Here is an 11,879-nt window from a genome sequence, read left to right as displayed (position 1 = left end):
TCTATCTATCTATATCTATCTATATCTATCTATCTATATATCTATATCCATCGATCTATCTCTATCTATCTATCCATCTATCCTAACAGTTCATATCATGTACACATCCTCTTGTTTGTGGTAAATCCCTATGAATGAACTTCCTCTTGGCTCAGTGCCGGGAGCTGAGTGTGTGTGTGTGTGTGTGTGTGGGGTGTGGGGGGGTGTGTGTGCGTGTGCGTATTTGTGTGTTTCTATGTGTGTGCGTGTGCCACAGAGGTGTGTCTCCGGCAGGTTTAGTCACTCATTACACTGAACTGCTGTACTCACTTCAAAGGTCAACCACCAAAACAAAGATGGCGGCTGACGGGAGCGGCGGAGAACTTCATCTGTCCACCTGAGCAGCACAGGGGTCGTGACCTGTGCGGACAGCCAATCAGAGCGCGGGACAGGGGGCAGAGGTCACCAGAGAAACGCAGAGAGAGCTGAGTGGCAGGGAAAACAAAAGAGGTAAGTTTGACATAGTTTTGACGTAGTTTGTGCGTGTGACAAAGCCAGTAGTACTTCAAAATACTTTCCACAGTGACAGAAGTTTGTTTAAACCTTTTAAGATAATTTCAGCAAAAAAATGTAACATATCTGGCAACAACTTGTAGTGAAAAAAAAAAAAAAAAACACTAATCAGAAGTTCAGAGCAGCTCTAAAGAGACACACTGTTCTTCGTATTATCTTTTCAAATACCCCTAGATATAGTACTAAATTTAAAGTGCACTATGGAACTTTTCAGGTGGAGGGTCTGCCACCTGCTTGTCTCCATGGAGATGTTGTTTTGCAAAAAAACAAAAAAAAAACGTGAGGAGGCAAGCCACTAACGTAGAATGCACGTATTTTTTTAGTAGTTGAATTAGTGCAAGGTTATACTGTGGTACATTCCTGGCAAAGTAATAGCATCTCCATGGAAACGATCAGGTGAACTTAACAAGAAAAGTTACACAGAGCATCTTTAGTGCAAGAAGCATTCATGTAACACACCAACAGTGATGAAAGAAGAAGTACTCAGTTGTGTTATTTAAGTAAAAGTACAAATACCGGAGCAAAAAACCTAGTAACCCAGTGACCTAGAATTGGAGTGCGAGTTCAAAGGTCAAAGTAACAAACTGTGAACCTCATGTCAGATTTGAGTTGCCGTTTTCAAAATAAATGACTCTTATTTCATTCCCAGGGACAGAATGATGGGCAGAACAATAAGCAGCAGTGGATTGTGTCGTCCAGAGCTGCGGTCACTCTGCTCTCTCGCCTCCTCTGCAGCGCCCACCAAACTGCACGGACTACATTACCCATCAGGCAGTGGGGGCAGGAAGTACCGCACACAGTACCAGGCGGGTCAAGTGGGACAGGCCCAAGTCAACCAGATACTGAAGGTATAGATCATCCAATAATGACGATGAAATGCCCTTACTTTCACTTTCACAGTTAATGAACTACTTTTAAAGATGGAGTGTGTAACTTTTCTGGTGGAGGATACTGCGCCTGTGTGTTTCCATGGAGATGTTTTTGCTTTGTCTGGAATGTTCTGTCTTGCATTTATTACCTAAATAATTGTTAATCATTATGTTAAATACAACCGTTTGAATAGACTCGTAAAATGTGCACAACAGCGCCCTCTACCTCACTGTTAGCGTCACAACTTCCTGTCCAGTTTTGTCTTTATGACATTTGACTGGAGGACACTTCTGTTTTTAGAAAGAGGCATAATAAATATTAAAATATCGCAAACTGTCGTAACTACTGACGGAGGGACCAAAGATACAAACTCGGGAAACAGTTAGGACAGAGTTTATTTGCAGATACAGGAATGTGAATGAAGGTAGACAGGGCAGACAGTTGTTAGCGGTGTCGTAGGTCGCAGGGTCAGAGGCTGAGGTGTTCGTACCGGACGTGGAGAGCTGGGTCAGAGGCTGAGGTGCAGAGTGGGATCTACGGACGAATAAACCGGAGCATGACATGACGAAAAAAACAGAAAATGACAAGACAATCCAGCCCTGCGTGTTGGATCCTCAGTCCTTTTGTACTCACAGGTGGAGGCTTGATTGCATGATTAGCGGCAGGTGTGTGGAGGTGGTGCCAGAGTCTCCACCCACCTCCACTCTCAAAAACAGAAGGGAGGAGGGAAAACAGCACAGGACACAAAAAACAAAACAAATCCTGACACAAACTGAAGTATTCTACATAGAAAAATGACTGGGTAGTGTTTATTTTTGATTAATTACATTTTTAATAGCTTGTTTATTTTATGTTTTCTGATTTTAATAAAAGGGACAGTTAGCTTTAAGACACAGTGAGCTAGCTAGCGAGCTACTGTGCACATTCTGCCTTCATTCAGACTGTAACAAACCTGGTCAGTTCATTCAGTTACTTATTTACACTCAGGTCGCCCATAGAGCATTTTGTCTGTCTGTCTAAATCATATACGATAAAAATAATGAATAAACTTTATAAAGCAGTGTCCACCAGTAATCTGACATCTGAAGAAGTCAAAACATCAGCGAAACGTCTTCAATCCTACAACTTTTTGTCCAGTGACAGATTTAACTTTTGTCTTGTTATTTAAACTTTGAATACTTCTTTCTTTTCTATGTGTTCTGTCTTTAGGCCTATGAATACAGCCACTCTTTCCCCAAAGGCTCCGCATCGCACGGCGTCCTGGGTTTCCATAGCAACATGCTGCCCTCTAACCAGCCGAGCGAGGACCGCCGGAGCAGCGCCACCTGTCTGCCGGGCCGGGGCGGCGTCATGTTCGGTGTGTTCGATGGACACGCCGGAGCCGCATGTGCACAAGCCGTGAGCCACAGACTCTTCTACTACATGACTGTGGCCGCGCTGCCTTTAAGGTGCGCAGGATTTTCTAATTTCTACTTGGTTTGGAAAATACTAACAGTAAATATGGTGGAGTTTGTGGGGAAAAAGCCTGTGTATCCAAAATACAAAGACAAATTATGCACAAAGATTGTAGCAGTTTAAACCTTTAACAAAAATAAAGGTCTTTTATTTTTGCTAATCTAATCAGAACTACTGTGTAACTGACTCCTAGCAACCTCACTGTTAGCGTCACTACTTCCTGTGCAATTTTATCTCTGAGGTTTTTGCAGAATCACGTTAAAATGAATAAATATTTAAAGATGAGGCCGTGGACAGGGAGCTGTGTGTGGATGCCACTGACAACATGTTAAACACGACACAAATAAAATAAATACTTCAGCGGAGTGTTTAGAGAGAGAGATGTTTGTGTCTCAATGCTAACGCTAATGCGAATCTTGAGGCATAATAGGCCTAAATATTAAAACAACACCACAAACTGAAGTATTTTACATATAAAAACAATCAGGTAGTCTTTATTTGAACTAATGTGAGTTTTAATCGTTTGTTTATTTTCTATTTCACATTTAATAAAAGTTAGCATTAGCTTTGGCACAGTGAGCTAGCTAGCTATGAGTTTTGGCCCCTGTAAACATTACGGTTGCTAGGTAACAGTTATTAAATTACCTTTACGTTTGTTACGTCTCCCGTCCATGTCCCACCAGGAAAAAATAAATAAAACCACGCAACGTTTTTTTAGTCAAACGTGAAACATAATGAAGTGACCGATGTTTTCGTGAAATGTCATTGCTCTTGAAGGACGTTGGGTGAGATGGAGGCCGCGGTGGAGGAGGACCGACCTGCGCCGCCCCTCCTGGAGTGGCACAGACACCCGCGGGACCCCTGCGAGCTGGACTACGGGCCCATCCGTGTGGACAGCCTCAGACACTACTGGCAGGACAGGCTCCAGCAGGAAGAGGAGGAGGAGGATGAAGAGGTGATGCTTACTTTTTGTATTTGTATCTTTTGCCACAGTGAAATATCTTCTCCATCTTTATTCAGACGTGAACTTTAAACCAAAACCGAACTCTAGAGACGTTTTCAAATCCCTTCTGCAAACAGTATTCCGAGTTCTTTATTAAAAATGTCTGTCTGTAATTTAAAGCAGACCTGTGAGTGACTTTTTAGAACTTTTAACCATGTATTTTAATTATTTTTGGAGTGATTCGTGCAGGTTTGAGCGCCGCAGTTTTCTAGCATGGAAATCAGCGAATTTGCTTCTTTTATTAAATTGTTTTCGATGATTATTGCGATATACAATGTGCAAATTTTAACATAATGATCCACCCAGCCGATCAGATCATAAATGTGTATAAAAGTTGTCAAGTTCCCAACAGATCTGATAATTCCTGACTAGTACACGACATAAATAACACTTGTGCGTTGTTGTTTTTCAGGATGAGGCGTCGGTTTGTTCAGGCCTCGTCAGTGCGTTCAAACGTCTGGACTTTGACATATCTGTGGAGGCTCAGGTCCACCTCTCCAGGTCAGGACTCCAATAGTCACATGACTGTTGTAATAATGATAGTTTTGTCTTTGTTATGGGCTTAATTAAAGTGGAGTTACGTGACTTTTCTGGTGGAGGGTCTGCCATTGTTTTTGTCTCCATGGATACGTCATAACTCAGCTGCTTATAGGTCCTATATTACATGAAACAGACTTTTGTGAGCTTTAAGTTGTGTTATAATGCTGTTACCTCATCAAAAACAGACCCGGAGTTGTGTTTTGTTTCATCCACACATGTTTCAGTAATCTCCAAAGCTCAAAACGCTCTGTTCCACCTTGTGATGTCATGAAGCGGTAGTTTTCAAGTTAACAGCTACATTTTACCTTTAGTTCAGAAGAGATAGGCAATTCCAGGGCTAAAATAATCCAAATGATTCTAGTGAAGGTGTATGGAGTTTAAAAACACAGCGGAGCACTTCCTGTATGACCACATGATGACATCACAAGGTGGAACAGAGTGTTTTCAGTGTGAGAAAAGAAGGATTTGTGTGTTAAACATGTGTGAATGAAACAAAACACGATTCCAGGTCTGTTTGTGATGAGGAAACAACACATACAGTAACACAGATCAGAAAATTACATGGTATGGGAGCTTTAAAATGTTCCAGAGTGTGGCATTAAACGTATCAAGCAAGAATGGTGTTTTTCTAATGTTATTTTTGACAGATGATAAATGTCTTGTAATTGAATAAATGCAAGAAATGCCATATTGTGGAAGATTCCCGACAATGCATGTAGTTTCCATGGAGACAAGCAGTTAGCGAACAATCCACCCAAAACGTTACATAGTGCAGCGTTAAGGCTTGATGATTTATTATTATATTAAATGAAAATATCAAGAATTATATTAAAAGTTTAGATTTATCAATGAGACACTTAATTTGTAAATATTCTTTATGTAGAAGCATATTTCAACTTTTATTTGGTTAAAATGTATTAAAATCTCACTGTACAATAGGAATAATCATCTGAACAGTCGATTATTAAAAACACAGTTGATAAATCGACTTCTAAAATCATATTAAAAACAGAAAACATTAGAACCCTGACCTTCTAATGCTTCTCCCTCCTCCATGTCCCAGGGGGGGCGGTGGCGGTGGTTCGGCCCCGTTGCAGGTGGCCTTCTCTGGGTGCACAGCCTGTGTAGCCCTGGTCTCTAACGGGACCCTCCACGTGGCTAACCTGGGGGACAGCCGGGCCGTGCTGGGCGTGCAGGAGACCGACGGGAGCTGGTCCGCCCTCAGTCTGACCAATGACCACAACGCGCAGAACCCAGACGAGCTGCAAAGGATCATGGGAGAACACCCGCGGTCCGAGAAACGTACAGTGGTCAGACATGACAGACTGCTGGGGCTGCTGCTGCCCTTCAGGTACAGCACACCGCCCGGGCACCTGAGGAGACAATAGAGACCGTTTTTATCCATGTCTGTCCATGCGATACCAAATATTATCATTTTAAAAAAGTGTTACGTGACACTTGGTCCAGGGGAGGTGTCACGCAACGAAATGATGTTAAAACTGGGTGTGGAGCGTGTGGAGACGTGGTAAAAAAAAAAAGTGATGAATTGGTTTTTATTCTTACAAAATAATATTCAAAAGTGGAGACAAATTAAACAAGTAGATAATAGAAAAACAAACTAAATAACCAAACAAATTGCTACAGCGCTGATGTGGTGGCGGCTCCGAGCTTTTATTCCCTGGTTGATTGTTGGCCGCTCCAGGTGCGGCTCAACCGGTAGGTGGATGTGGGTGGATGTGGGTGGATCTGGGTGGATCTGGGTGAGTAGGTGGATCTGGGTGGTTGGATCTGGGTGGATCTGGGTGGATCTGGGTGGATCTGGGTGAGTAGGTGGATCTGGGTGGTTGGATCTGGGTGGATCTGGGTGGATCTGGGTGGATCTGGGTGAGTAGGTGGATCTGGGTGGTTGGATCTGGGTGGATCTGGGTGGATCTGGGTGGATCTGGGTGAGTAGGTGGATCTGGGTGGTTGGATCTGAGTGGGTGGATCTGAGTGGGTGGATGGATCTGGATGGATCTGGGTGGTTGGATCTGAGTGGGTGGATCTGAGTGGGCGGATGGATCTGGGTGGGTTGGATCTAGGTGGGTGGATCTGGGTGGGTGGGATCTGAGTGGGCGGATGGATCTGGGTGGGTTGGATCTGGGTGGGTTGGATCTGGGTGGGTGGATCTGGGTGGGTGGATCTGGGTGGGTGGGATCTGAGTGGGTGGATGGATCTGGGTGGGTTGGATCTGGGTGGATCTGGATGGATCTGGGTGGGTGGATGGATCTGAGTGGGCGGATGGATCTGAGTGGGCGGATGGATCTGAGTGGGCGGATGGATCTGAGTGGGTGGATCTGGGTGGATCTGAGTGGGCGGATGGATCTGGGTGGGCGGATGTGCATAAGCGGAGGCAAGGCCAAAACAACAGGACTGGTCCATAACAAACAGCATTAACCACCTGCTCGTCTCCATGGTGATGTTATTTCTTTGCCTTTAATGCTTCACAGTACGGCATTTAACATACGTACAAATCTACATATCTCACTGGAGAAAAGGAGGTCAAGTTACAGGTCAGATCTGTGGAATGATGACCTCGTTCACAATAAAAAAGCCATATTTTGTGGTTAGAGCGTTGAAACATTCATCCACTAACCTGAAAGTCGGAGAATCGATTCCTGCTCAGACCAAGTTCTGTCGTCGTGTCTTTTGGCAAGACACTATACCCACCTCAACTGTTATAAATGTGACAATGCATCTAGTTTCCATGGAGACAAGCAGTTAGCGAACAATCCACCCAAAACGTTACACAGCGCGACGTTAAGGCTTGAGAGGCTGGTTCAAAATATCAAAAATTATATTAAAAGTTTAGATTTTTTTAACAATGAGACACTTAATTCGTAAATATTCTTTATCTAGATGCAAAGTTTCAACGTTTATTTGGTTAAAATGTATTTAAATCTCAGTGTACAACAGGAATAACCATGTGACTAGTCGATTACACACCTCAAATGTTATGAATGTGACGTGTGAGTGACGACCACAGAGTATGGAGTAAATTGTTGTTATATTTGTGCCTAACTTTTAACAATATTGCTCTTTATTTCACATAATGGACTCTTGTGACGCTTTAATCCATGTTTTAATGTTGTAACCTCCTCAAAAACAGACCTGGAGTTGTGTTTTGTTTCATTCACACGTGTTTGAGTCACACTTTATTATTAGTCTGCACATCTCCAAAGCTTAAAATGCTCCGTTCCACCTTGTGATGTCATGAAGTGGCTCCCTTTACCTTTAGTTCCATAGAGAAACTATCCAAATGATTCTTTCAAAACACTGTGGAGCACTTCCTGTATTACCACATGACATCACAAAGTGGAACAGAGTGTTTTCTATTTGAGAGAAGGTCTAAATCTGCAGGGTTTGTGCGTTAAACATGTGTAAAAGAAACAAAACACAACTCCAGGTCTGTTTGTGACGAGGAAACGCACAAATACAGCGTAATACGAGCTCTTTAAACCTCGTTCTTTCAGGGGCTTTGGAAACATGCGGTTCAAATGGAGCCCGGAGATGCTGAGCCACGCGAACGAGAAGAGGCAGGACATGATGTTACCTCCGCACTACCTCACACCTCCGTACCTCACAGCAGAGCCAGAGGTCACCCAGCACCACATCTGCGCTCGGGACAAGTTCCTGGTGCTGGCCACGGACGGGCTTTGGGAGCTCATGCACCGGCAGACTGTGGTGCAACTGGTGGCACAGCAGCTCACAGGTCAGAGGCCACGCTGGAACTTAAAGCGCTCGCGTGACGGAAATGTTCGAGCTGTGTTATAATGTTGTTTCCTCCTCACAAACAGACCTGGAGTTGTGTTTTGTTTCATTCACACACGTTTAACACAGAAATCCCACATATTTAGGCGTTTGTGTTCTTGTCTCAAACTGAAATCACTCAGTTCCACCTTGTGATGTCATCAAATGGTAATACAGGAAGTGCTCCACTGTGTTTTAAAGTCCACACATCTTCACTCGAATCATTTGGATAATTTGCAGCCCTGGAATTGAAACTGCATCTATTGTTTTAGCCTTTTTAAACTTTCTTTTTAAAGGCAACAACTTAAGGTTTTAAAGGTTATTATAAACCAGGGCTCCCCAAACTTTTTTGCGTCACGGAGCAGAATAATGTAGGCTTTATTTTGACTCCTGCAGTGTGTTTATGTCCAGTGTGCTCCGTAATTTCTTTCAAAAAACTCTAAAGGCTTATCTTTTAATCCCGGGTGCTTAGTCTCCATGTGCCAAAGCAGTTTTGAAGGTTTCATTGCCACAAGCTACAAACCCATATTTTAAGTAGGACTCCTGGTATTGTCTGTTAAATTTAGCTTTCTTTTTCTTGGAGGTCGTAGGCTCCTCTTGTGGCTCCTCATTTGGACTTTTCCCCTTTGCAAAAAACCTCTCCAAAGACTTTTGTTTTGGCTCATTTTCACTGATTTGTGGGTCTACTTTTGTGCGTCGTGTCTGATGCGTTACATGTGATACGTCGTCGTGGAGACAAGAGCAGATCTAGCACAGATATAATAAACTCGCCGTTGTATCAAATGGATTTCTGTGGCGATTTCCTCTCAGGATTTTCATTATATATCTACGGACGAGCTTATTAGCGTGTCATAAGGGACGGGCGAAAGTCACGTCGGAGAAGATGCGGTCGCTGATAAATTATTTACAGTTTTTTTTGTGGCCCGGTAGCAAATGCGTAACAGATCGGTGGTTGGGGAGCACTGTTCTAGAGTACTGAAGAGTAAATCAGTTCAATTGAGGCAAAAACTACTACTGCTTGATGACATCACAAGGTGGAACAGAGCATTTTGAGCTTTGGAGATACTGACAGTCTTATAACGCATTATCGCTCATATATGTGTGAATAAAACAAAACACTATATAACACACAATTCCAGGGCTGACCTCTCCAGATACAGATGTTTCTAGTGAAGGTGTGTGGAGTTTAAAAACACAGTGGAGCACTTCCTGTATCACCACATGACATCACAAAGTGGAACAGAGTGTTTCCTGTTTGAGAGAAGAACTCTAGTTTAGTCTGAATATGCAGGATTTGTGAGTTAAACATGTGTGAATGAAACAAAACGCAACTCTGGATATGGTTTTGATGAGGAAACAATGTAATATGAGCCATTTAAACCATAAAATTAACATAATAATTTTGTGGAGCAAATCCCAAATGATCAGATTCAATATTTGTGGATCGTAAGTTTAGATATTTCTTTCAAAAATCCTGAACTCCGTCCCTCCATCTTTAAATATGACACTGTCAAATTCTAGAAAGTGAACGCAATCAATTCTAAACAAACAAACAAACACAAAAAAGCTAGTCTCACCCGGTTTTCTGTGTGTCCAGGCCTGCAGTACCAGCGCCCTCTAGTGCCGGGGGCTGGCATGACTCTGGGGGGGCTGCAGCGGCTGTTGGTGGAGCGAAGGGGGCGTGTCCAGGCCGTTTTGGAGGACCATAACGCCGCCACGCACTTACTGAGACACGCCTTGGGGGACGACGGCTACGGAGCGGTGTCACCCAACAAACTCGCCAAGATGCTCAGCCTGCCCCCAGACGTGGCCCGGCGTTACCGTGACGACATCACAATCACTGTCATACTGCTCAATGAACCCGACGTGTGAGTCCACGACGCGAACGAGAGCGCTAAACTTTTCTGGAAGACATGATCAAGTTCAACGTTTGTGAATTTACTTTTTCTATGTTTGAAAAAAATTCCACCTGGTCAAGTTACAGGTAAGATCTGTGGAGAAGTAGCCCCTCTCGCAATAAGATTTAATGGTTTTATCAGTACTATAAGCAATAAAAAAACACCGTAATTGAATAAATGTACGACGTATTAGTTTAATGGCAAACTGTGGACACTGAACGTTTCCATGGAGACAAAATGTGGCAGACCTCGCCCAGAAAAGTCACATAGTGCACTTTAAAAACTGCGCAGTGTTAAAAATAAGACTGGAACATCACATCTTTGAGACTGAAAAATGGCACCACTCCAAGAGACTGTGAAACAATTATTTGGTAAAGACACTAGGGGCGAGGTGGGTTAAGCGTCTTGCCCAAGAACACAACAACAGCGTTCATCTGTGGGAGCTGGAAACTGATGACGTTTATGTCGAGAGCGGGATTCGAACCGCCAACCTTCAGATCCGTGGACGAACACACGTAGTTTATTTATACTGACAGACAAGATAAAGAACTTTGTGCCAGTTTTGTGCCAGTAATTTAATGATTTGACAATAATGTGACAATAAACCAACCAAAATCTGAACTGTCCCCCAGCTCAGTTTGAAATTCTAATGCTGTGACATAATGTGAACGCAACCTCGCCTTATAATTTATACACTAAATATCTGTGCGCTCTATTTTCTTGTCTGAGCTGAGCCTGACTGTGAGGACTGCCTTCGGAGGAGCTGTGTTCTGGCTGAAAACTGTCTGTTATGAATATTCAAAGCACCATATGGTCCTGTGATTGTAAATGGGGTGGAAAGAGGGTTTTTATGTTCAGGTCACAAATGGGAGCAATGCTTTTAGCCGCCACCGGGGGCACCAAACACAACAGGTTTTCAGAGCAATGGAGAAAGATGGAGAATGCATCAACAATCCCATCATTATATCTCATAATAATAACAACATACAAACAACTTTAAAGTCTGTAGTCATGGGGATGTTTGGGTTTTGAATGTTCCATGGTAAAGCATTGAAACGGTGTGTCTCCATGGTGACAAGCAGGTGGAAATACCAGGCAAAGTTACAGGTCAGATTGGTAGAGTTGGTAAGAATGAGAGTGTTTCAAAGTATTTCTGAGCAATATTAGAAAAAAAAACCCCACAAAAGTAAATAAATGCTACAACTCTATAGGTACATTTAATGCCATGGTGGGGAATATTCCAGCTCAATAACATCTCCATGGGCACAAGTGTGCAGAAAATTAACTCTATGTCAGTGGTGGAAGAAGTATTCAGATTTGTTGTTGCTTAAGGAGTAAGTACAGATAACAGAGCGAAAAAAAAAAAAAAAATGACTCAAGTAAAAGTAAAAGTATCACATGAAAAATCTACTTAAGTAAAAGTATTAAAGTACCTGTTTAAAAGCTTACTTAAAGAGTAAAAAGTAAAAGTATCTCGTGCAGATTTTGAGATCTAATAAAGTTTAAAATGTTGCAAACAATAATAAAAAAAAAAATTACTTTTCAATCCTGTTCAAAAATGTAATAGAGTAGAAAGTACAGATACCTGCTCTCAAAGGTAGTGAAGTAAAAGTAAAAAGTATCCACTGTAAAATGTATTCAAGTACACTTTTACTTTATGTTCCACCGCCACTCAGTGTATCTTTAACCATAATAATGATAATAATAATGATGATGATAATGATAATAATAATAATAATAAGAAGAAGAAGAAGAAGAAGAAACAAAAACAT

At 42.4% G+C, this 11,879-nt stretch overlaps 1 protein-coding gene across 1 annotated transcript; it reads left to right on the top strand.

Moving 5' to 3' along the window:
• The first annotated feature begins 322 nt into the window (after window positions 1–322).
• LOC117370366 (pyruvate dehydrogenase [acetyl-transferring]-phosphatase 1, mitochondrial-like) lies at window positions 323–11,032 on the top strand. The gene is made up of 8 exons (XM_033965772.2): window positions 323–489; window positions 1,202–1,400; window positions 2,632–2,870; window positions 3,655–3,832; window positions 4,293–4,381; window positions 5,484–5,771; window positions 7,933–8,171; window positions 9,807–11,032. Exons 2-8 carry the CDS (start codon window positions 1,209–1,211, stop codon window positions 10,079–10,081), a joined length of 1,500 nt encoding a protein of 499 aa, XP_033821663.1. The 5' UTR covers window positions 323–489; window positions 1,202–1,208; the 3' UTR covers window positions 10,082–11,032.
• The last annotated feature ends 847 nt before the right edge of the window (window positions 11,033–11,879 follow it).

This window comes from Periophthalmus magnuspinnatus, chromosome 4 (assembly GCF_009829125.3).
Source record: "Periophthalmus magnuspinnatus isolate fPerMag1 chromosome 4, fPerMag1.2.pri, whole genome shotgun sequence".
NCBI lineage: Eukaryota > Metazoa > Chordata > Actinopteri > Gobiiformes > Gobiidae > Periophthalmus > Periophthalmus magnuspinnatus.
Note: the sequence above shows the minus strand (reverse complement) of the source record. Positions and strands in the feature narration are given on the sequence as shown.